This window comes from Macaca fascicularis, chromosome 6 (genome assembly GCF_037993035.2).
Source record: "Macaca fascicularis isolate 582-1 chromosome 6, T2T-MFA8v1.1".
Lineage (NCBI taxonomy): Eukaryota > Metazoa > Chordata > Mammalia > Primates > Cercopithecidae > Macaca > Macaca fascicularis.
Genome location: NC_088380.1, coordinates 115371952 through 115398582, shown reverse-complemented (window position 1 = coordinate 115398582; position 26631 = coordinate 115371952). Strand labels below are relative to the sequence as shown.

General features: G+C 35.2%; 1 protein-coding gene and 1 pseudogene across 16 annotated transcripts in view; one reads left to right on the top strand and one right to left on the bottom strand.

Annotated features, from left to right (window-relative positions):
* Positions 1-26631, bottom strand: part of FER (FER tyrosine kinase) — a 439449-nt gene that overhangs the window by 285206 nt on the left and 127612 nt on the right. For 15 of the 16 annotated variants that reach the window (XR_012413997.1, XM_015451752.3, XM_073994008.1 and 12 more), the window contains 2 exons: positions 24549-24671; positions 10125-10314 (listed from right to left, as the gene is read on the bottom strand). Coding sequence is in view for 15 of the 16 variants with exons in the window: in XM_015451752.3 (XP_015307238.1) it covers positions 10125-10314; positions 24549-24671 (313 nt within the window). In the remaining variant the exon portion in view is untranslated. Of the gene's footprint in view, positions 1-9638; positions 10011-10124; positions 10315-24548; positions 24672-26631 lie in introns of those variants that run through there. The other variant, XM_073994012.1, reaches the window with a different exon arrangement.
* LOC123574106 (U6 snRNA-associated Sm-like protein LSm2 pseudogene) lies at positions 12894-14122 on the top strand (annotated as a pseudogene).

The window sequence follows — 26631 nt, the reverse complement described above, 5'->3', positions numbered from 1 at the left end:
AGGGTGGGTAACACAGTAATCTCATTTTACACCTTGGGAAATGAGGACAAAAAAGTCTCATAATTTGGCTTATACCCTGCATTTACTTAAGTGGTGGGGCAAAGATTCAAACCCAGGAAGTCTAGCTCTACAGCTGGGGCTCTCCCTAGAGCAAAGATTCTATCACAACCACTCATTAGTCATTATCTCTGTAACTACTACAGATTTTTTCACTGTTAGAATACCATTGCCACAGTTAATTATTAATAAAGTGGGAAATATGTGATGAAAACAATTTTAACATTTAAACCATTTTAAAAATTTAGTTACATCAATTTTAACTTGCTTTTGAAATTCTGTACCTATTCATTTCATCTATAAACATTTATTGAGTATATATAAGTACTGCTAAACACAAGTTTAAAAAATGTCTTAAAGTATAAATACATACAAGTCAAAATTCAGCCAACTTTCAATTAACTGTTAAATCAATTACTTGTGCTCCATCTCTTCAACCAAATCCTGTAACAGCTTCTAAATCTCTTTGACCCACCTTTCCCACAAAACCCCATTACATAATATTCCTGTGGTAAGTAATCATTAAGCACTGTTGAATCCCAAGTGACTGAATAAATAAATCTGAGAAATTCTTTTTATTTGCATTAATCATAGTGGATATTTAATTCTTACCTAACTTTATCTTCTCTCTCCTTTTATTATATCCTTCCAGGGCTAGTTAACCCCTGGTCAGTTAGTTTATGCTAAGAAACTAACAAATTCATAATTTAAAAGATAAATTTGATATATATATATATATACACACACACACACATATATATATACAGTTCTTTCCAAAAGCAAATGGAAAATCTAATTTTTATTTACTTCATTTTGGCCTATATATCCACTTCATATGAACACGAACACAGATAACTGTTAGAAAACACTTTGAAAGTTTAAGCGTTGTTTTTTCTCTCCTAATACTTAAGATACTGTGGCCTAATGAAAAAGAGTGTTTCTGGCATCATCCATTGGCTAACGCGATGTGAAATGACTTCATTTATATGAGCCAAAGAAAAACGGCTATTGATGAATGGAATCTTGACCTGAATCATCTGGAAAATGATTATAATCATAGTCACCTCCTAGCTTACCTGTTTCATAAGTTAGAAATTTATATATCAAATTTATATACAGTATAACATGCAACTGTAAATATACTTTAGGTGTCAGATCCATAGAAGAATTCAATAATAGTAATGGTTTATTAAGACACTGAAGTTCAGCATGGTAAAAATTCATGCCACAGAAAAGCTGGAAGCAAAAATTTACTAATCTACAAAACTGAAGCATTAATATCATAATTAGTATCTATAACTGACATTGTTCTCAGGTTCAGAAGCTTTTCAACTATTTTGACAGTAAAATCTAAACCTATGTAAGCTGAACAAAACCTAAAATGTATCTTACACATAAACTACACATAATAGTATTATAAGGATTTTCAATGAAGATGTTTTTACAATAAAAAATTGAAAACCATGTAAAAATGTCACTCCCTCACTCAGAACGCTCAATGATTTCTAATTTCTCTATAAGTTAGCACTGAAGTCCTATGCAGGTCTGTATGACTTTATGATCTAACTGCCCATTACTTCTCAGACCCTGTCTCCTATTACTTTCTCTCTCTTCAGCTACACTGGCTTCCTTTTGGTTCCTCCTTTCATCTGCTCTTCCCACTGCCTGAAATATTCTCACCCCAAGCAGTCTCATTTGCTCTCTCAGTTCTTCCAGATATCTGCACAAATGCTACTTTATCAAGGAATCCTTCCTTAACCACACTATGCATAAAAATAACTCCCAGCACTCATTGCCTTATTGCCCCCAATCTTGCTGTCTTTTTTTCAAAAGAATTTACCACCACCTGACACACTATGTATTTATTTGTTTGTTTATTGATTGCTTCCTCCAATTAGAGTAAAAGGCCCATAACAGTGAAAAAAAAAATTCTATTTTCTTCACTACTGTATCCCCAAAACCTAAAATGATACCTGACACCTGACATTCAATAAATATTTGATTTTTAAATGGATAAATGAAAAAAAATCTGAACTGTACATTCACTGTTATAAAATGATACCTAAGATGCATTAAGTAAAGAAGATATAGAACCCTACTGTTGTATGCTCTAACACTTATGTAAAAAGAACAGGAGGCATATCATTTACACTTGGGCTTTTATTTGCATACAACACTTCTGGAAGATTACCTCTAAGGAAGAGAACTGCGACACTAAGAAAGGACACTCAGACCCATGTACATGTGCATGTACTACCTATCCAAAGAAATTAAGGCTTTTCCTTTACAAATAAGAAATACGTAAAATAATCCTACAGAAAATCCATAATTCATATTTAAGAACTCAGTGAATATCAATTAATTTACCTGTAAACTAAGGTACATTTTTAGAAAAACTGAAATAGAATCTGATGTTTTTCTACAGGATTTTATAATATACAAAATATGTTTATGCACATTATCTCATTTCAGTGTCACAGAAATCCTGTAAGGCAAAAAAGGTATATATTCATTTCCTCCCTCTATGGAAAAGAAAATTCAGAAAGGTTAAGGAATCTTTTCTTAACCATGTCTGGCTAATCTTTGTATTTTCAGTAGAGACAGGGTTTTACCATGTTGGTCAGGCTGATCTCGAACTCCTGACCTCAAGTGATCCACGGGCCTCGGCCTCCCAAAGTGCTGGAATCACAGGCACGAAACACCACGCCTGGCCTGACAATTTTTAGCCAACAAATTAAATGTGTTGTTGGTTGAAAACGTAACAAAGCAGGATTTTACTGATACTGCTGCTCAGTTAAGCAAAACTAAGTAACACGTGCAGAGAAGAAAAATCTATGTTGTGTGTTGGTCTAGCAAAAGGGCTTAAACAAAATGTGCAATTTCAGAAACAAAGGCAATTATATAGACTAGCTAATTATATTTATAAAGGAGAAATTCATTTTATGGTGCCATCAATTCTAGACATATTTTACATATAAGGGAGATTCTTTCAATCAAAATTATTTTATGTTTGGTCCAAAGCATATATTGTCATAAAGTAAAATAACCAGATTATTCTGTAGTGAAAAGAAAGTCCAATTCTTTAATTCAGCATATACTGACTGAATACTTATTATGTTCTTAAAACCAGATAATTAAAAAAAGAATGAAGAACATGTCTCTTAATAAATAAATATAATAAGAAAGTCAGCAGCTGATGTTTACTTAGAGATTAGAAAATTCTGATATTCTCGTCACTATGAGTCAATAGAGTTCACCCTTCTAATTTGCCCCAGAAGGCAGATTCTTCTACCCCAAAGAGCTAGAATTGAAGCATTATATAAAATAATCCTTAAATTCAAGAACATATAAGCAATTCAAAATGTCTTCAGAATTATTAGACATTTAATCTGTGATTATCCCAATTAAATAAGAAAGAATTTATCTTCTAACTAAGCATTTCCCAAAGTATGTTCCATTACACTACGGTCCCCTCAGGAGGCTCCTTGAAAGGCAATTGGGACAATATTTTCAGAAACACTGCATTCCATATACTATTTCCCCTCTTGGACATTTAATATGAAAGGCTTAGAAAGTTCCTGCAGTCAATATTACTGTTTCTTTTGGCTTCACCCAACATGACTCAAATTCTGCAACTCACTTCTGTGTGGTACACTTCTTAACATCCCACAAACTAATGGGAAATACACAGATAAAATAAAGAAGTTATCTAATCTAACGAATCAAATCAATATAACAAAACTCAGACTAGTACTACTGTCAGCCTAGCAAAATAAATACGACTACGGTTTTCCTAGGAAAACCTCCCGTAAGTTATCATTGTACTTCTCCTTTTGTAATTATAATGGCCTCAAAGATATTTCTCTCTAAATGCTCTAAAGATATGTATTCTTACAGCCCATTTTTTTTCTCTTTAATAAAGAGTACTGCCAAAGTTCAAATGAATTTATTCCCCTCCAGTAGTCTATAAACTTGATGGTGTAGCAGAAAAGACTAATTTTTCCAATGTTATCCTAAGTCTTAGAAACACTCTGTTAAGTTCAGAGAAGTAGAGTGAACCTTTGCAAATAAGGTAACACTGTGATTCATGGTTTTTAAAGGTGACTCTACTAATAGACCAGAATTATTTTTATTTTATTTTGAGACTGGCTCTCACTCTGTCACCCAGGCTGGAGTGCAGTGGCACAATCGTGGCACACTGCAGCCTCAAACTACACAGCTTAAACAATCCTCCTACCTCAGTCTCCTGAGTAGCTAGGACTACAGGCATGTGCCACCACACCCAACTAATTTTTATGTATTTGTAGAGACAAGGTTTCGTCATGTTGCCCAGGCTGGTCTCAAACTCCTGAACTCAAGCAGTAAACCCACCTCGGCCTCCCAAAGTGCTGGGATTACAGGTGTGAGCCGTCATGCCCAGTCTACCAAAATTATTTTTTTAATAATATTAAGGTTTGTAAAATGGCAGGATTTTATTGCTGTGGTAGACACAAAGCGATTATTATTTCTTATATTCCCTTACAGGTGTGTCATTAAAGATGCTTCACTTTTATTTCTGATTCTGCTTACTGTCACTGGCTAGAGGAAACTCCAAAATTTTAAGATTCTATTATCTAACCTAGTATGCCATGATCACCTGATTTAACAACCTATCTCCTCAAAGCACTTTCCCTTACACTCCACTCCTCTCTTGATGGCCTCTCTATTACACAGCTTTAATTCTTTAATCATTATAATCATTTTCTTATACACATCTTCCCTCCTTTTCCCCTCTCTTACTTAATTCATCATACTTATCTAGCATAACCACAGCTTTAAAGAAATCCAACTTTCTGCCCACTCTATATCATGCCAGGATGGCTGAACACACTTGGCAGAAAAAAGTACAACCATGCTGACAAGTCCCACCTTAAACTCAGGATCCAAGTATTACATAGTCCACCATATATTCTTGGTTGTACTGTGTAGAACCACAATCTTAGGTGAACCATTACTACTACTCAGCAATCACACTGCACTGTCCTAGTCCATTCATTCTCCATTCTCCTAGATGATTTCACACCTTCTTCAAACATCCAATACCCTCTTCCCATATCATCACTCTCAGCAAATGACCCTGACCTTAATTCTACTTCACTGAGAACACAAAGCAATCAGAAGAGGACATTCACAAAATCACCACCCACATAACCAGGAATTACCATCCTGCTTGCCAATTATTGTGCCAATATTAAAGCCAATCCATGTGGATACTAGATTCCATCCTCTCTCACTTATTAAGACATTTATTCTGGGCCAGGCATGGTGAATCATGCCTGTAATCCCAGAACTTTGGGAGGGTGAGGCATCAGCATCACTTGAAGCCAGAAGTTCAAGACCAGCCTGGGTGGCATAGCAAGACCCCATCTCTACAAAAATTAAAAAATAAAAATTAGTCAGGCATGGTGGCTTGCACCTTAAATCCTAGGTACTCATGAGGCTGAGACAGAAGCATCACTTGAGCCCAGGAGTTTGAGGTTGCAGGGAGCTGTGGTCATGCCACTGTACTCCAACCTGGGTGACAGAGAAAGACCCTGTCTCTAATTTTTTTTAATTGACTCATTTCTTCTCAAAATGATTAGCTTTCCCCTTTCTAATGGACTGTACCTGTAACATTCAGATACGATAATTTCCTCCTCTTTAAATATAAATTTACTGCCTTATTTTTCATATGCCTTTGCAGCATAAGTCCATGAAAAATGTCTATGCTCACCATACACAATTATTCTCTTTTCTTTCTCTTAGACTCACCCTAATCAGTGATCTATCCCCACCATTCCATTAAAACTGCTCACCAATGACCTCTGTATTACTAACTCCAATGTTCAACTATCAGTTCTCACCTTACTGCACCCATCAACAACATTTAACACAACTGATCACTCTCTCTACTTTGAAATACTTTCCTCACTTGACTTTCAGGACACCAGATTCTCCTGATTTTCTTCTCTTTCACTGGTTTCTTATTCTCAGTCTCTTCTACTGATTCCTCTTCTCTTAGACCTCTTAACTTGACTTCAGTCTTTGTTCCTCTTTTCTTCTCTATCCTCTCTCACTTGATGACCTCTTACAGTCAAATGGTTTTAAATACCATCTGATGTCTACAACTCTCACATTTTTACCTCCAGTTCAAATCATACTCTTGAACTCCAAGCCCAAATACCCAAATTTCTGCTGACTTGTCGTTTTTGAAAAACAAACAGAAGGCTTGATCTTCCTCATCAAAGCTGCTCTATGTGTAGTCTTTCCACCACACTTAAAACCAATTTAATTCCTTCAATGCTCAGGCTAAAAACCTTAAAGCCATTCTTGACTCCGCTCTCTCATACTCCACATCCACAGAAAATCTCATGGCCTCAAGCTTCACAATATATACAGGAGCTAAACACTTCTGACCAACAGTGGTATCTCACCATCCTTGCTCAAACTGTCATCTTCTGTCATGTAAGTTTCTACAATCGTCTCATCTTTCCATCCTTACTCCCCACATTAAGTTTATTCTCAACGTAGTTGCCATAGCTATCCAATTTAAACTGAAAGTCAGGGCACGTCATTCCTCTGTTATAGCCCTCCTACCCAATGGCTCCCTATTTCATTCAGAGAAAATTCATAATCCAAGGCCTCAAGATCTGTTCTCCATTACTATTCTAACCTCATTCCCCATACTTCCACATTTCCTTCTACTTAAACCTTCTTGCTAAACCTTGAACAGTCCAGACATGCACCTGTTTTACAGCTTTTGCAACGGATGTACCCTCTGGCTGGAATGCTCCTTCCCCCAAAATTGAAGTAGTTTATTAGCTTTCTGCTTCAAGTCTTCAAGCCTCTCAAAGGTCCCACTCTTAACACTCTTACAATGGCAATTAAATTTCCGCATGAGTTTTGGAGAGAATAAACATTTAAACTCTAACAATGAGCTTTAACTCTCATTGACTTATAGAGCTAAAATAAACATCAATACTTCTAAGAACTTGACTATACAACCCGAACCTTGATTATACACTTGATCATTTGGAACCTTTATAAGAATACCCAATGATGGCACATTTCAAGGGTACAGTTCCTTAGAGCACTCTTCCACAGGAGCACTCACCACTGAAGAGTCGGTATTTTCAGTCACACTGCCATTAACGAAGATCATGGAGAATGTTTGTTCTCTCCAAAACTCATGTGGAAATAATTCATTGTCTCTCCTGCTCTCAAATAATATTTACACAAATTTGCACAATTTTCCATGATACAGTAGTTTAATTTTGAGTTCTTCCAATTCTTCCAATATTCAAATAAGTCTCTTACTGAAATTGTATACCATTTATAACAATGGAATTTATAAAGAGAAAATATCAACAGAACTGCTTATGTGAATTTCAGGCTTTTCTTGTAACATCATTCATAAAGCAATGCTTAAACAGTTATTTGGGGACAAAATCATTTAAAGCTTTGATTCTTTTTGTTTCCAAGTAAACTGAAAAATAATACTCTAATTATTAATTGAAAAACTGAATTACACAAAGATTCACTGATACATGTAGACATATTCTTAAGTTTTAGGAATTAGGCATTGTAAAGATTTCTAATTTTCCTGAAAAAATGCTGTAAAATCTCATTAATTGGCATTAATTTGTAAAAATGCCGTCTTAGTTGTAAAATAATAATTTATTGCTTTAAACTACATATATTATAATATTCTTTTACAAAAAAATCCTTAACAACTAAAAGCATTGCTTCAGCAAATAGGTAAGATCTAATTTATAATTAGTATTTCAACAATTTAAAATAAATTTGATAAAATGAAATATGCAGCACCATCTTGTAAAAATATATAAAGTATTATCACCATTGAATAAATGGACACAAGAGCAGAGCCTGAAGGTGCCAGAAAGACACTGATTCTCTTAAGCTACACTATACACTACCTTGGAAACATTATGTATTCATTAAACAAATCTTCACTTCAATGATTATGAAATATTAAACTCCAGATGATCACAAATTTATTTTTTTTTTTTTTTTTTTTGAGATGGAGTCTTGCACTGTTACCAGGCTGGAGTGCAGTGGCACGATCTCGGCTCACTGCAACCTCCACCTCCTGGGTTCAAACGATTCTCCCACCTCAGCCTCCTGAGTAGCAGGGCGATTACAGGCATACACCACCACACCCAGCTAATTTTTTTTTTTTTTTTTTTGTATTTTAGTAGAGATGGGGTTTCACCATGTTGGCCAGGATGGTCTCCATCTCCTGACCCTGTGATCCACCCATCTTGGCCTCCCAAAGTGCTGGGTTATAGGCATGAGCCACTGCGCCTGGCCAAGCCTTTAAATAACCAATTCCACAACCGCACGGTAATGGAAATATTATAAACCACACTCAGTGAACAAAAGATTTACTAGATAAGATATTCAAAAGCCAAACAAAAGGAAAACTTTTCAGAAGTTCCTTTGAAAGAACACATATGCCAGATACTTATCAAGAATCACGAAGCAAGAAAGGGAATTTAACAGGGTCCTTGGTACATATGCTGAGATCCTTATAGCTAGGACAGTGAAGGAGAGCTAGGATTCATAATTCACAATTCACAAAGTGATGTGTAGATTAATATGGCTCAATATTAATAACAACCACAATAGTTTTATTTTAATATGTAATAGTAATAACCACAGTTGTTTAAATACTTCATATTCATTTTTACATTTACCATATTCTCAGATACAGTCTTTTTTTTTTGGCTATGGAGACATATGAATCCACTTAATCAAATCATACCATTTAGAATCACATAAAGTAAAAATTACTAAAATATCAGCTATAGCATAATTATAATAATTCTATAAGTTACCCACAGGAAATGCCAAGGATATAGCTCAGACTTTTTTAACCTTGGCACTTTTCATATTTTGATCTGGATAATTTTGTGCTGGTAATGTGAAGGGAGGGGGCTGTTCTGTGCATTCTAAGAGGTTCTGTGTATCACCAATCTCTACCCACTAGATGTCAATAGCACCCATTGATTGTGACAATCCGTGTCTGGAGATACTACCAAATGTCCCAGGTATGTGGGTGGGGGTGCTGGGGAGGGTGTCATGGGTGGGGAATGACCACTTGGTGAGAACCACCAACATACATAGATAGATAGATGAATAGATAGATAATAGAAAAAAGACAGAGAAAGAAAGAGGAAGAGAGAGAAAAGAAAGAGGAAGAGAGAAGGAGAAGGAGGAGAAAGAAAGATAAAGAGAAAGAGGAAGGAAGGAAGGAAGGAAGGAAGGAAGGAAGGAAGGAAGGAAGGAAGGAAGGAAGGAAGGAAGGAAGGAAAGAAGGAAGGCAGGCAGGCAGGCAGGCAGGCAAGGAGGGAGGGAGGGAGGGGAAGGGAAAGAAAGGGGGGAAGAAGGAGAAAGGAGAGAGGAAAGAGGAAAGAAAGGAGAGAAGAGAAGAAAGAGGAGAGGAGAGGAGAGGAGAGGAAAGGAAAGGAGAGAAGAAAGACTTTATACTAGGCATTCTTAAACAGCTAATACAACTATGAAATAAATGAATTTCAAGTTGGTGAATTTGAATGTATTTATTGTAGTTTAAGGATCACATTTATGAGCAGAAAAAAACTTCTTAAACTAAATCAATATTTTGTATTTTAAAAGCAATAAATACACCAGCAATCTCAGATAAGATTCTACTTTACTTAAGACGAAAAAAATTAATAAATAGCTTTCTTCTTATTGTTTACTTCTCTCTTAAGAATAAGACCCTACCTTCCTGCTGTCTCCCAGGAATAAAAACAACTGCAGTCTTTCCTTTCAGTTTTGAAGGCAAGAGAAGAACTTTTTCCTCTGACTCTACAGGTGGTTCCTGAAAGTGCTCTCCAGGTGACCTGAGGTGACTGACAAGTCTATTTTGCATTTACAAACAAGTTTAATAGGACCTGCATATTAACAAGAGTAATAATGTGTTATAGCAAATTGGAGTAATTTTTGTATTCACTTATTACCTAGACACTACTCTTCCAAGTTTCTCATTGGATTATTCTTTAGCTTACCATAGATGTAACTGATCGTGCATCTTCTTCATAATTTACTACTGGAGGTGGCTCTTTCCCATCATTTTCCTGCACTTTTTGCTCTAGTAATTCCTTCTGTGCTGAAAACTTTGCTTCAGTGCATCTCAGCTGCTGGACTGACTGCTTCAGTTCTTCAAGTGCCTGTTTTTGGCTTAGCAGAAGCACAATACTAAAAGAGAATAAATTAAATATAAATGATTTCAACTTCATTAAGAAGACATTAAGGAAACCTCATATATGTAAATTATGCTTTTCTTTGATTTCATTTTTATAAGAGCATTTTAGAATAATAAAAAATATGAAACTAAGCAGATTTTAAGTTATCACAGTATTTATTACATGCTAGCATTAACAAAATGGAAGTGTTTGGAGTCAAATCCAAATTCAAGATGCTTTCAAATATATTATGATCTATGACATTCATTTTATTTTAGCTAAACCATATACCTCACAGAGTAGACACTTAGGTCCAGAGATGTAGGGCCTAGAATGAATTAAAATAACAGAAGCAGAATCTTAAATTTACCTTAAGTATCAAAGGCAATATAGCTAGGGTCAGATCTGTGCCTAGGGTAAAATAAATAAAATCAAGGTGACAGTCTGGATACGAAGCTTGTGTATATGTTGTGAGGGATGTGTGTCTGGAGGCAGGTGAAGCTACAATGACAAGGACTAAGGGCTAAGATGTAATTGGGGGAACAAGTAAAACAAAGGGCCCCAAATCTTTCCAACATCTCCAATACAAAGACAGTAGACTTTCCCATCCCTCCCTTAGAGTACAAGGCCACAGGTTGTCTTACTGTGAGTTTTTAACCCTTGGAGGCTGCCTTCAATAATAATTTCAAACTCATTCACCCACATTGAAGCCACAGGTAAACAGGTAGTGGTGGTAGATACTTCTGGAAATAGCCCACACTATATATTACAATAATTCCCAAAAAGGACTGTGCCATGCACTGCTGAAAGTAAGTTATTAGTATGTAAGAGACAATAGATTATAAATTAGAGAAAATGTCAAAATCAGAACATAAGGTCAGAAAATATCTTCTTAAATTGAAACTATAAGGCTCAACATAAACTGAATAAATATTCACAGGCAAAAATAACCACACTAAGAGAGATTTATTTATAAATACGATGCTGATCAATATTTTGAAAACTAAATTCAAATTTAATTGAGCAGGGTGCAACCTCAATGACTGCTATAAAGAAAGCTGTAATCTCCTTATTGTAACAAGTTTCAGGTGAGTGTCCTAACAAACAGAAGAGAAAAAAGTATAAGAAAAGTAAAACTAATGAGTAAGAACATTTATAAGAGACCTAGTAATATCCAGAAGATAGACCTCTCCAGTGGAATTCAATAAATGGTAATCAGTATTTACATCATTATCATTCAACAGTCTGTGATCTGTGTTCTAAATCCACACAGACTTCGTGATAAATTCATGCTGTTTTATTTATTAGTTGGTAACTTCTTTTTAATAATAAATTGGCATTTCTGAGTTCTCAGTAATCTCTTGAGAGAAAGTTGATTTTTTAAAAGAATCACTTTTGTGGCAGCATGATTTATAAAGACAAGTACACACGTATGTTTTTTGTGGCACTATTCACAATGGCAAAGACTTGGAACCAACCCAAATGTCTATCGATGATAGAATGGATTAAGAAAATGTGGCACATATATGGCATGGAATATTATGCAGCCATAAAAAAGGATGAGTTCATAGAGACATGGATGAAGCTGGAAACCATCATTCTCAGCAAACTATCACAAGGACAAAAAACCAAACACCGCATGCTCTCACTCACAGGTGGGAATTGAACAATGAGAACATTTGAACACAGGAAGGGGAATATCACACACCGGGGCCTGTTGTGGGGTCGGGGGAGGGAGGAGGGATAGCATTAGGAGATATACCTAATGTAAATGATGAGTTAATGGGTGCAGCACACCAACATGGCACATGTATACATATGTAACAAACCTGTACGTTGTGCACATGTACCCTAGAACTTAAAGTATTATAATAATAATAATAATAATAATAAAAGAATCACTTTTGTGAATATAAATTTATAAGGACCAGGTCCTGGAAAAGACTGCACCCATTAAGTACTTAAAGCTTCCAGAGGATTTCCTCTTTGCGTCTCCTAGCTACAAAGAAAAAAAAAAAAAGACTCCAACAATGACAACAATACAAGACATAATTTAAAACATTCAAGGTAAAGTGGAAAAATACATTCTCATGTACATCCAGAATATCAGTCACATAAAGGTGAATGATTTCAAAAATGTGAGCAAAATCAACAGGGAGGTATACTTCAAAATAATAATACTCTAAAGTAATATTGTTACAGTAATTTTACACAAACAAATTTCATAAAGACTACCAGGAAAAATTAAAAAAAAAAACTTAAAAGAATAAAAATAAACTTTGCAAAATGAAATCAGAAATGACAAGGCACAAGGCAAGTAAATATTAACTGAACATCTGAATATAATTCAAAAACATGTATTTATGGAAGTAAATAATATACATTTTACTCTCTTAAACCTATGGTCAGCTGAACAATGTCCCCCAAAAGATAACCACATCCTTATGCCCAAAACCTGCAGTGTTTGTCAGCTTACATGGCAAATAAACTTTTCAGATATGATTAAGTTAAGGGTGTTGAGATGTCGGATTATCCTATATTATCTAGGTGAGCCTAGTGTAACCATAAGAATACTTACAAGAAGGAGGCAAGATGAACAATGTCAGAAAAGGTGATGTGAAAATGGAAACGATGTAAGAAAAGGCAGTGTAACTTGGGACAGAGTGAAGTAATGAGGATAGCCTTTAGAAACTGGAAAAGGCAAAGGAAGCAAATTCTCCCCTAGAATGTCCAGAAAAACCAGCCCTACGAACACCATAGTTTTAGGCCGGTAAAACTGATTCTGACTTGTGACCTCCAGAATTATAAGAGAATAAATCTGTGTTGCTTTAAGCTACTGTATTTGCGGCAATTTGCTACAGCAGCAAGACAATAGTAATACAAACCCTGATAGATGCCATATCCATTTTATGTTTATTTAAAAGGAAAAGATTAAAACATTTTAAAAAGTTAAAATTTTGAAAAAAGATTTCAAGTCATATATATTTCTCAAGTTTAGAGAAACAGCTTAATTTTAACAAATGACTTCTCGTGATGTTTCCAATCTCTATGCCTTACTGTTATTTCACCTTTATTTTACCCTGGATAATAAACAGGATCTTCCAAAATGATTCTAAAACATTTGTATAATTTTTTAAAATCACTAAAAACTGATTCTCTAACTACAACAATACATTTTCTCTATTCCTCACTGGGAACCTGAATAGCCCCTGATATGATTTGGCTGTGTCCCCACCCAAATCTCAAACTGTAGCTCCCATAATTCCCACGTGTCATGAGAGGGGCCTGCTGGGAGGTAATTGAATCATGATGGTGGGTCTTTTCTGTGCTGTTCTCATGGCAGTACATAAGTCTCATGAGATCTGGTGGTTTCATAAGGAGGGATCCCCTGCACATGCTCTCTCTCTTGCCTGCTGCCATGGAAGATGTGTCTTGCTTCCCCTGCACCTTCCACCATGAGTGTGAGGCCTCCCCAGCCATGTGGAACTGTGAGTCTAAACCTCTTTCCTTTCCCCTGCCCTCTTTCCAGTCCATCCCGTGGCACCAGCACCACGCTCTTCTATTCTTTTTTCAAGTCGGTTGTGGAACTCAAGAATGACCTGAGCATCTGTGGAATGCTCCATTCTGTGGATCAGTATCTCAACATCAAACTGACTAATATCAGTGTCACAGACCCTGAGAAATATCCTCACATGTTATCAGTGAAGAACTGCCTCATTCAGGGCTCAGTGGTTCCATACATGCAGTTGCCAGCAGACGAGATACACAAACAGTTGCTACAGGATGCGGCAAGGAAGGAACCCCTGCCGCAGAGACAGTGATGGCTCCTCCTCCTCTTCCCCTTCCTCTTTCACTGGTGACCCCAAGTCCCAGCCTGAACCCCTAATGCCCAACACTTGAAGAGGTTTTATTTGTTTTTTAACTAATGATGGTTTTGTGGGGGTTTTTAAGGGATGAGTGGATGAGAGGAATAATAGAGAACAGCTATCCTCTGTTGAGAGGTGAGAAAAAGTAGGCTGGGAAACTTCAAAGCCTTCCAGTCCCCAGCACCTGCCTTTCTCGCTACTTCCCTGGAGACAGTGGAAGAGTTTCCTAGGTCTTTCCAGGGCAGCATGTGATTCATTTGGGGATGGAACGAATCTGTCCCACATCGGGAATAAAATTTATGAGGCAGGGAAAAACAAAACAAAACAAAACTCTTTCCTTTATAAATTACCCGGCCTTGGGTATGTCTTTATTAACAACGTGAAAACAGACTAATACAGCCCCCTGCCAGTTTTATTTATTATTTTAATATCTGTTCGTAGAGTCCTCCACTGCAAGTAGGAATGCTTTCCTTAAAAGATGACTATTTGTTTTTATGCTCTTAGAACCACCCAAGATCAAGTTCTTATGACCATAAGGCCTTTTTTTCCTTTCCCTTTGCTTGTCCCACACAGTTGCCTTTAGTCTTGTTGCTGTTAGTCATTCAGCAGCTCACACAAATATGGGGGGAGACTTATGGTGACACTGTCACCTTGAATGCTGAACATGCTGTCTATGGGATTTTTTTGTTCTTATTGTTGTTGTTTCCATGTGGTATCCTCATTACTATGTCTGCTTCTGTGAGACATTTTGGCCAGATTATAAAACTACATCACAAGACCTCCTACTTCTACAAAGATAGAATGTACTGACTCTGCAGAAAAGAGTTAACATAGATTTAAACATAAAATCTCAAACTATTAAACTTTTAGAAAAAAAAAATAAAGAAGAAAACCTTTGAGATCCAGGACTAATAGCATATACTGCCTCTGCAGAAAATAGTTAACATATAGATTTAAATGTAAAATCTCAAACTATTAAGCTTTTAGAAAAAAACAAACAGAAGAAAATCTTTGAGATATAGGATTAGGCAAAGACTTCTTAGACTTAACACCAAAGCACCAACCACAAACCTTAAAAGAAATAAAATGGACTTTTTTTTTTTAATGCTAGTCAAGTGCAGTAGTGAGAATGGGAGAAGGAGTAAAACAAGGAGTTCAATCTATAACTGACTGAACAATCAATTGAGTTATCCACTACCTTCAGACCAGCCTAAAATGGACTTCTTCAAAATTAAAAAATTTTGTTCTATGAAAGACCCTGTCTCTTGAGAAGATGAAAAGACAAGGCACAGACTTGGAGAAATGTCAAAGAAATAGAATATATGAAGAACTAGAATATAAAGGTCTAGAATATATAAAGAGTGCAAGAGTAAACAAAACAAGCAAACATCCAATTAGAAAATGCACGAAAGAGCTGAACAGGTATTTCACTAAAACAGGATACACCAATGACAAACCAGCACATTGAAAAGATGTTCCAGAACATCATTCATTAGGGAAATGCATATTAAAACAACAATGAAATATCACTACACATCTTTTAGAATGGCTCAAATACAACATAGTGAAAAAGTGACAATACCAAATGCTGGCAAGGATGAGAAAAAAAAAGGGATCACTCACACATTGCTGGTGGAAATGTGTAATAGTACAAACTAAACTAATGCAATTACCACACAATTAGCAACTGTGATCCTAGGCAGTTACCCCAGAAAAATTATAACTTATGTTCACATAAAAACCTATACATAAATGTTTGGAGACCTTTATTTGTAGTAGCCCCAAACTAGAAACAAACCAGACGTCCTTCAAAGTATGAATGATTAGACAAATTGTGGTATATCCATACTGTTAGGGGTTGAATTGTATCCCCCAGGAAGATATGCTCAAGTCCTAATGCCTGAGAACTCAGAATGTGACCTCATTTGGAAACAGGGTCGTTTCAGATGTAGTTAAGGTTAGATCATACAGGAGTAGGATAGTCCATTAATGGAAAAGACTGTTGCCCTTATAAAAAGAGGAAAATCTGGATACAGAGAAGAGACACACAGGCAGAGGATCATATGGAGACACAGGCAGAGACTAGAGTAGAGCTTCTACAAACCAAGAATGTCAAGGATTGTCAGCTATCACCAGAAGCTAGGAGACAGGCATGAAACAGATTCTCCTTTGGAGTTCTCAGTAGTAACCAACACTGCCAACACCTCATTACATACTTTTACCCTCCAGAACTGAGAAAGAATAAATTTAATAAATAAAATTATGTTGCTTTAAGCTGCCCACTGTGCAGTATTTTATTACAGCAGCCCTAAGAAACTGATACACATACCACGGAACACTGTACTACTCAACAGTAAAAAGGAATGAAAGTAGCTGGATGGATCTCTGAAGAATTATGCTGAGTAAAAAGCCAATGCTAAAAGATTACATACAACATGACTCCACTTATATAACATTCTTGAAAAACCAGACTAATGGTTTTTAGGGGTTAGTAAGGAGCTAGATGGACCGAAGGAAGTGTGGCTATGAAAGTACAACATGAGAGATCCTTGCAGTGATGGAAGTGCTCTGTATCTTAACTGTATCAATGTCAGTATCTGGGTTGTGATATTATTTTATGGTTTTACAAGATGCCACCATTGAGGGAAACTGAATATAGGGTACACGGGATCTCTCTGTATTATTTCTAACAACTAAATGTCAATCCATAATGATTTCAAAATGAAAAAATTATTTAAAAAATATGTATCACCGCTGCTACATCATGTTTCCTCTGGTGAGGTGAGGAAATTTCTTCATTTTTTATTTTTGTAGGTACATAATAGGTATATATATTTATGAAGTACATGAGATATTTTGATAAAAGCACACGATGTGTTATAATCACATCAGGGTAAAGGGGGTATCCATCACCTCAAGCATTTATCCTTTGTGTTACAAACTATCCTATTATACTCTTCTGGTTATTTTAAAATGTATATTGACTACAGTTACCCTGTTGTGCTATCAAATAGCACAACAATAGAATAGGTCTCATTCATTTGCCCAGCACTTCCCACTACCCTTCCCAGCCTCTGGTAACCAACCTTCTACTCTCTATCTACAGGAATTCAAATGTTTTAATTTTTAGCTCCTACAAATAAGTGAGAACATGCAAAGTTTGTCTTTATGTGCCTGGCTTATTTCACTTCACATAATGCTTCACATAATGACCTCCAGTGCCATCCATGTTGAAAATGACAGGATCTCATTCATTTTTTAATGGCTGAATAGTAGTCCATTTTGTACAGGTACCACATTTCCTTTGTCTGTTGATGGATACTTAGGTTGCTTCCGACTCTTGACTATTGTGAATAGTGCTGCAATAAACATGGGAGTGTAAATATCTCTTGGATATATTGACTTCCCTTCTTTTGAGTATATACTTAGCAGTGAGATTCCTGGATGGCATGGTAGCTCTATTTTTAGTTTTTTCAGGTACCTCCAAACTGTTTTCCATAGTGGTTATACTAACTGAGGTGAGATTTTTATCCTCTCATATGTCTTGAGCTCCTAACTAAATAATTTGTTTTGGAGGAAGGTCTTTTTTATTCCCCTTCAGGACTTGAAAGTTTCTACTGTATTGTACCATGCTGGCAATCAGTTAGACGATATCGTAATACCAAGAATAAGATTAAAGTGTAAATTTCCTCGTTTTGATTTTTAGTGGTTTTTACGGATGAGTCTTGCAGGGGGTGTATGCCTCTAGTCCTAACATTTAAAAATCAACATGTCTGATCATGAAATCAATTAGAAAAATTCACTTCTTCCAGTTAATCCCATTTCAGCCTTTATCCATGACATAATCTCTCATATATGAACATGTTCCTTTTGTTCAGTAATTACTGAAAAAAATGTATTGCTGGTCTCACTATGTAAAATACTCTACAATTATGTTTATAATACCACTGAGCAAACATGCAATACATACCTCAGTAAGTAGAAATTATAGTAAATGTATGATTATTTAGTACAAGATGCATAGGAGGCCATAAATAAATTTAAAACGTGGAAGCTTCCAGGACCCTTGCATGTGCTACTTCCTATCTCTGAACACTCTTTCCATGCATTCTTCACATGCAGGGTATCTTCTGCCCATCTCCTAGGAGACCTCTGATCATCTTTCTTAAGTAGCTGTTCCTCTGTTCTATCTGAAACCTTATTTCATAGCAATGATCATAACTGGTAATTATTTTAATTTTGTACTGGTTTCCTCCACAAAAGTGTAAGTTTCATGAGCCATGTGACCATATGTGTCTTACCTCTCACTGCATTCACAGCATCTGGTAGATGCACAATCAACATTGTTGAATGAATTCCCTATTTACATAGCACATTTTTTTTTAAATCGCATAATTCAAAAACTCTGAGCCAAAGGAAAAAAAGAAAGGTTCCTGAATTTCAAAACTAGAACACTTTTCTAGATTATTAAGTCTTACCTTTACCAGAAGCTAGATGTGACACTTCGCAAGTCTCTTAAAATTTCTGGACCTCAAGATGTCACATTATTTGAAAGGCAGTGAGGCTAAATCAAATGATCTCTTAAGATTCTGCATGGCTCTATGATTTTATAATATATAAGGTATTTTTAAATACTAAGTGATAATGGTATAAAACAGGTTAAGACAACACAAAATTAAATAATCATTTTACTTCTTGTAAATCAAACCAAGCACTGAAACCAGTAGTAACATCACTGGCTCTTTATGCCACCAAGTCATAAATGACATATGCTTGGTATTTTTTCCCATAACTTTTTTCTAATACAAAAGTCAAGGACCACAAAACAGGAAAAGATTGGTATTATTTCCATTTGAATAAACAGGCTTTAGAAGTAATGAGTGAAGGTATATATACTAGACTGATACTCTGTGCTGGATTAAAGTATATTTAGTGTATATTATACAATACAAAATTTTAGTGTATTAAATACACTAAATATACCAAGTACACGAAACATATTTAATTTGGCATATTTAGTGTATTTCATACATTACAATTTTTTTACAAAAATTTCAAATGGTTGGTTTTCCTTTCATTCTATATTTTTTAAATAAAATTCTGCGATAGCTACATTTCAACTAAGAACTGCATTACTCACATAAGCTTGAACTCTGTTTTTGCTAATGTGTCAATTTAAAAATCACATAAAAGCCATTCTTGAAGTTTTTCACTTCATATTATTCAATTATAGGAATCAAAGCTATCAAATGATTTATCATATAATTTATTTTTTCACTGTCATTAGCCATTTTAGAGACATAGATATATTAAATTCAAATTATAAAAATTTGGTTTTAGTCTCATATTTTTATATGACAAATACTGTTATTTCTATTAAGTAAACATTCAATATAATTCCATTAATTTAAAAATAAGAATGCAAATATCTAACACAGACTATTTTTGACATTTGGGAAGAAATGTAGTCTTTTTTTTTACTTTCAAGTAACACAGTACATGAAACTAACAAAGTGTTGAGAAGTAAAGATAATGTAAGTTTATTATAAGTAGATAAAAATTGCTTTTAATTATATATGCATATTTAAACATGTATGTGTAGATATACACACATGTACATAATAAAAGGAAATGTTCAAGAAATATTAAGAAATTAAAATGCAAACATTTGCCCTGGAATCCCTTTCAGAGTATGTGTTTAGCAAAATATGTTAACATATAATTCAAAGGCAAACTTCAACCCTACCAATGTCCGCATTTAATGAAATTTAGCAGTAATTCTTTAGTCATATAAACATACTTAACATTTTCAAGATTATACCTTGATTCTAACAATAAAAACTCCACACTAACAAAGGTTAACAAGAGTTCGGTTAAACGGGTCTCATCCCCTGAAAACCTTGGCATACTTACCCCTGTTAACTTATTCTCTAAAGAATGTACTTAAAATCATAAGATCAAGCAAATGATATGATCAAAAAGACAAAAGCTATGGAGTCAGCAATTCATGTGTTTTCTACCATTTACTATGTATGTGATTGTAGGTAAGTTATCTAAACTCTCAAAGACCTGAACGTAAAACACAGGCTACTATACAACAGGCACAGAAAGATAACATTCAATGAGTTAACACATATATATATTATATGTTTATATACATTATATATATGTTTATATTATATGTGTGTATATATAAAATATCCAGCATAATATGTGACACAAAGTAAAACCTCAAGAAATATTACTTTCCATATATCCACTACCCTTCAAGGCTCCTCTCTCATATCCATTCTCATATCCTGATAAATATAAACAGGTAGAGGAACATGGATTATACATCCATTATGTAGATAAAAAGAAAGGCAAAATTTGAGTCAAGAAAATATGTAAAAATTCAAATAATCTCATAACTTCTAGATTAAGGAGCCCTTAAAGATCATCTCCTCCAACAACTTACAGCCAGATATTCTGGTGAGAGGGTTAGCACTTTCAATTTTCTTTCTTTATATCCACTAAATTTTAAAATAGGAGTCAATTTATAGTGTGTGCTTTTGCAAAATTATAAAAAGTAGAACCACTTGGTCATCTATAAACATGTGAAGACATTTATCCACAAACACAGAAAATTCTTTTGTTTAGTTTTATATGTGCAATGGGTGATGTTTTATTTTATCATTCAAATAAAATCTTCTGTTAATGCAATACTAAAAATTTGCAGATTTCGTAAAGGAATGATCAGAGTAACTCAAATATTTCTGTTCTCGCCTTTAAAGGGCTCATTGATTCCCATTTAATGTTTCAATGGACTGAATGTTTGTATGCTACCAAAATTCAAATGTTGAAAACCCCTAACACAATGGTGTTAGGAGGTGGGGGCCTTTGGAAGGTAATTAAGTCATGAAGATAGAGCCCTTATCAATGGGATTAGTGCCATTATAAAAGAGATCCCGGGGAGCTCTTACCCTCTTTCTGCCATGTGAGGATACAATGAGAAGATAGCAGTCTGCAGTCTGGAAGAGGGTCCTCACAAGAACCCAATCATGCTGGCACCCTGATTTCATACTTACAGCCTCCAGAACTGTGAGAAATAAATTCTGCTCTTTATTAAGCAATCTAGCCTATGGTACATTGTTACAGCAGACCAAACTGACTAAGACAAAAATTTAACACCAAGTTATAATAACAGCTATAGTATAAATGAGAAAAGTAGCCCTCTAAAATTTGATGTGGTATAATAGAATAGATGATGTTGCCATTCACTGAAATAAAGAATACTAAGACTGAACTAGGTTAGGCTGAATGTGGTTGGGTTGTATGGAGATTTTTAATTCAGCCTTTGGACATGGGGAATTTAGGATACTTCTAAGACATTCAAAAACGCATGTCAAGGAGGCAATTTGTTACATGGCCACAGAGTTCAGAAAATAAATCTGAGAGACAGTAATAAATGGGTCATTTTCAGGAGATCACTTAGGGAAAAAGTTCAGGGAGAGGAGTGAGAGAGCCGAGGGCCATGCCTTCCATAACTCTAAAATGGATTGGCTGAGTGGAAGAGAATGGGTTTGCAATGGAGTGGCCAGAAAGAGAGGAGTAATATCTGGAATTTTGAGTTCCAAAGGCCAAGGGAAAAGAAAACAAATGAAGTCACTAAATTCAGATACTATTAATAGGTCAAGTAAGATAGTTTCTAAATTTAGCTAGCAATGTAGACGTCATTGTGATCTTAGAGCTACCCATTTCCATAGCGATAGGGCAAAAAGCCAGACTTTGAAAACTAAGTGGGAACTGAGGAAATGAGTGAGCATAATTACTCTTGGAACAAGTTTGAACTAAGAAGACAGAAAGCAAAGATAGTACTTGGGAAAAAATATGGAGATTTAAGAAGGATTATCTGGGGTGGGTAGGGAAGTGGAGATTGCTTTTCGAAGTCAACATTTAAGTATATTTAAAAAGTGAGCACAAGGACCCAGTTGGGAAGGAAAGGTGAACATAATATATAAATTATGTAAAATCTGTGAAAGTAGAAATAATAAAATACCAAAAAAAAAATGCATAAGAAATGAACTTAGGACAAAGAACAGTTCCTCTACTGAAGTAAGGAAAGAGAATGAGTACAAATTTGGGTAGGTTTGCAACTCTAATCTCAGAAAAGAAGAAAAATGTCGTTCAATGTTTCTAATTTCTTTCAGGGATGTGGATGTCCATCTGCTCACTATGATGAGGGAGATAAGTAATCAGAGATCTGAAATAAGTGAAGGATATATGAAAAGTTGTGCAGAAAGAGCAGGTACAAACCAGAGAAATCCTATATATCACGAATTCCTTGAGAGTCTAGATAAATCAAAGAATATGTGAGAGTATAATAGCAAGAAATATGTAAAGTCTAGTCAGGATTAGAAAAACCACACCAGCAACCACTGTTGTAGATGCAATTAATAAAGTCAGATTAGAAACTTGAAGTTTAGATTAAAAATAATACCACACATCTACAGCCATCTGATCTTTGACAAACCTGACAAAAACAAGAAATGGGGAAAGGATTCCCTATTTAATAAATGGTGCTGGAAAAATTGGCTAGCCATAAGTAGAAAGCTGAAACTGGATCCTTTCCTTACTCCTTATACGAAAATTAATTCAAGATGGATTAGAGACTTAAATGTTAGACCTAATACCATAAAAACCCTAGAGGAAAACCTAGGTAGTACCATTCAGGACATAGGCATGGGCAAAGACTTCATGTCTAAAACACCAAAAGCAACGGCAGCAAAAGCCAAAATTGACAAATTAGATCTAATTAAACTAAAGAGCTTCTGCACAGCAAAAGAAACTACCATCAGAGTGAACAGACAACCGACAGAATGGGAGAAAATTTTTGCAATCTACTCATCTGACAAAGGGCTAATATCCAGAACCTACAAAGAACTCAAACAAATTTACAAGAAAAAAACAAACAACCCCATCAAAAAGTGGGCAAAGGATATGAACAGACACTTCTCAAAAGAAGACATTCATATAGCCAACAGACACATGAAAAAATGCTCATCATCACTGGCCATCAGAGAAATGCAAATCAAAACCACAACGAGATACCATCTCACACCAGTTAGAATGGCGATCATTAAAAAGTCAGGAAACAACAGGTGCTGGAGAGGATGTGGAGAAATGGGAACACTTTTACACTGTTGGTGGGATTGTAAACTAGTTCAACCATTATGGAAAACAGTATGGCGATTCCTCAAGGATCTAGAACTAGATGTACCATATGACCCAGCCATCCCATTACTGGGTATATACCCAAAGGATTATAAATCATGCTGCTATAAAGACACACGCACACGTATGTTTATTGCGGCACTATTCACAATAGCAAAGACTTGGAATCAACCCAAATGTCCATCAGTGACAGACTGGATTAAGAAAATGTGGCACATATACACCATGGAATTCTATGCAGCCAAAAAAAGGATGAGTTTGTGTCCTTTGTAGGGACATGGATGCAGCTGGAAACCATCATTCTTAGCAAACTATCACAAGAACAGAAAACCAAACACCGCATGTTCTCACTCATAGGTGGGAACTGAACAATGAGATCACTTGGACTCGGGAAGGGGAACATCACACACCGGGGCCTATCATGGGGAGGGGGGAGGGGGAGGGATTGCATTGGGAGTTATACCTCATGTAAATGACGAATTGATGGGTGCTGACGAGTTGATGGGTGCAGCACAGCAACATGGCACAAGTATACATATGTAACAAACCTGCACGTTATGCACATGTACCCTAGAACTTAAAGTATAATAATAATTAAAAAAAAATTTAAATTCTTAAGCAGTAGAAAGCCTAATGAAGTCAGTAAAAGAAGAGTATACCAACACAAGTAAAGTCTGTGGACCTAGGAAGATATTTACAAATTCAGAAATTAGCAAGACAAAACAGCACAGCTAATCACTGAGTGATTTTTATCTGTTTTCTAATCAGTCTGCTTCCTTTTAACACAGTAGAGCCTATTTATAGGTAATATTGGTCTGCCACTTTCTTAACGGGAATTCGCAATGGGTCTGGTGAAAATGGATATAGGAAAGTAAAGACAGCTTTAACAATGAATTTTTGAAAAATAGTTCAAACTGGTAAAACATTGAGACATATGATCAGGATGCTACATTTACAAAAAGACAAAATCATTTTTCCCAAGGACACTATATTTTTTAAAACCACAGAATCATTTTTCCAGAATCCTAGAAATTAACTATACAAAATTTTACACTTAAAATGAAAGTTTCTGCTTCTAGAAATGTTATGTCCATACTGCCATGTAACTAAAATATTTTTGTAAAACTACAATTAAACATTCTTCCTTCAAATTGTTTCTTTTACTCACTCAGATTTCTTCTCACAAGTCTCAGAAGATTCTTCAATTCTCTTCTCTAACTCCAAAACAGCCTCCTCCTTGTTTAAAAGCATCTGCTGTGTTTGCATAAGTTCTTCTGCTAAGGTTTTCAACCTAGAATAAACAGTATTCTCAATATCAATCAACAAATTATGTTCACTTTATACATATCAAAAAAGTACTCATACATCTTATGTGGCAATGTCCAAAACAGTAGCCACATATAATTTGATTTAAACTAAAGTAAAATTTCAGCTCATTTCAGATGCTAAACAGAAATGTAGTTACTGGCTACCTTACTGAATGGTGGAAAAAAGAATATTTCAATAATCACAGTAAGTACTTGGGCAATACTGGTCTAGAATCTTATTTCACCAAAAAGAAAAAGAGAAGTAGGTAAAGAAAAGAGAAGAAAATAACTTTGGTAGACACTGAGTAAATGATAAGTAGTATTATTTGCAGATGCTATCTCATTTCCTCTTCACAACAGTCTTCTGAGATACATGCTATTATTTTAAAGAAATTAAAGTTAGGCTCAGTTATTTGTCATTTTAAATTCATGGTAAGCTATTTCTATTTTCACATATTGTAATAATACTTTAGGAGTATTTTCTGTATAGAATTGAAGACAATTTAACACATACATTAATATGCACTCACAAACCAGATAATTTATGTTTGCATAAAATGCATTGAGTCCTTAATGGAAATATTTCTACCACAAAAACATACATGGTTATCACACCACTTTAAAATTTTTATCTTCAGCTTTTCAAAGCAAGATATGAAACCCAAAAGATAAAACAGAAAATATTAAATAATTTAACTCTATACAAATGTAAATTTATTTGAACTTAAAGAGGTCATAAAGTCAAAAGCAAAATTCAGACTGAAGAAATATATGCAGCACAAATTACAAGAGCCCTTTTCGTGCAGAAAAACTCTTAGAAAAAAGACAAACTAACATGAAAATGGACAAAAAATCACAACAGAAGTTCACCATGAAAAAATTAAATGATCAATAAGCATATGACATTATTACAACTTGACTGACTATATAATAAGTTATTTTTCACCTACTAAAATTGACAAGCATGAAAAATACTTGGAATATCCAGTAATAACAATTTTTTTTTAATGGAAACAATTATACAACACTGACGTGAAAAAATTGGCACAAATTTTTCAGGGGTCATCTTGGAACTGTCTCTCAAATTTTAAATTAGAAAATTATTTGACCATCTAAAAATGTGTCGTACCAAAACACTTGTACAATATGCACAAAGTCTGTCCATACAAAAATATTTGTTGCAATATTGATTATAAAGCAAAAAACTACAAAATCTTTGAATGCCCTAGTATAGCATACAGTCACTAAAAAAGAATTAGGCACACATATATAAGGTTTTTCTAAGATATAATTTTAAATTAAAAGGCAAGATGTAGCAGTATACATATAGCATTGTTCTAATTATATTAAAATACATATACATGCATATGTTCCATGAACTGAATTGTGACCCCAAAATTCATCTGTTGGGGCCCTAACCCCCAATATAATGGTATCTGGAGATGAAGCCTCTAGGAGGTAATTAGGAATACATGAAGTCATGAAGGTGGGACCCTCATGATGGGATTAGAGCCCTTAGAAGAAGAAACAGCACAGAACTCACTACCTCTCCTCTCTCTCTCCTCACGTACACAAAGAAGAGGTCACCTGAGGACACAGCAAGAATTACCTATCTACAAGTCAGGAAAAGAGCCCTCACAAGTAACCCAAATCAATTGACATCTTGATCTTGGACTTCCCAGCCTCCATATCTATGAGAAGTAAATTTCTGTTGTTTCAGCCATCCAGCCTATGGTAATTTGTATGACAGTGTGATGTGGTTTGGCTATGTCCCCACCCAAATCTCATCGCAAATTATAACTCCCACAATTCCCACAAGTTGCCAGAGGAACCCAGTGGGAGGTAACTGAATCATGGGGACAGGTCTTGCTCATGCTCGTCTCACAATAGTGAATAAATCTCATGAGATCTGATGGTTTTAAAACGAAGAGTTCCCCTGCAGAA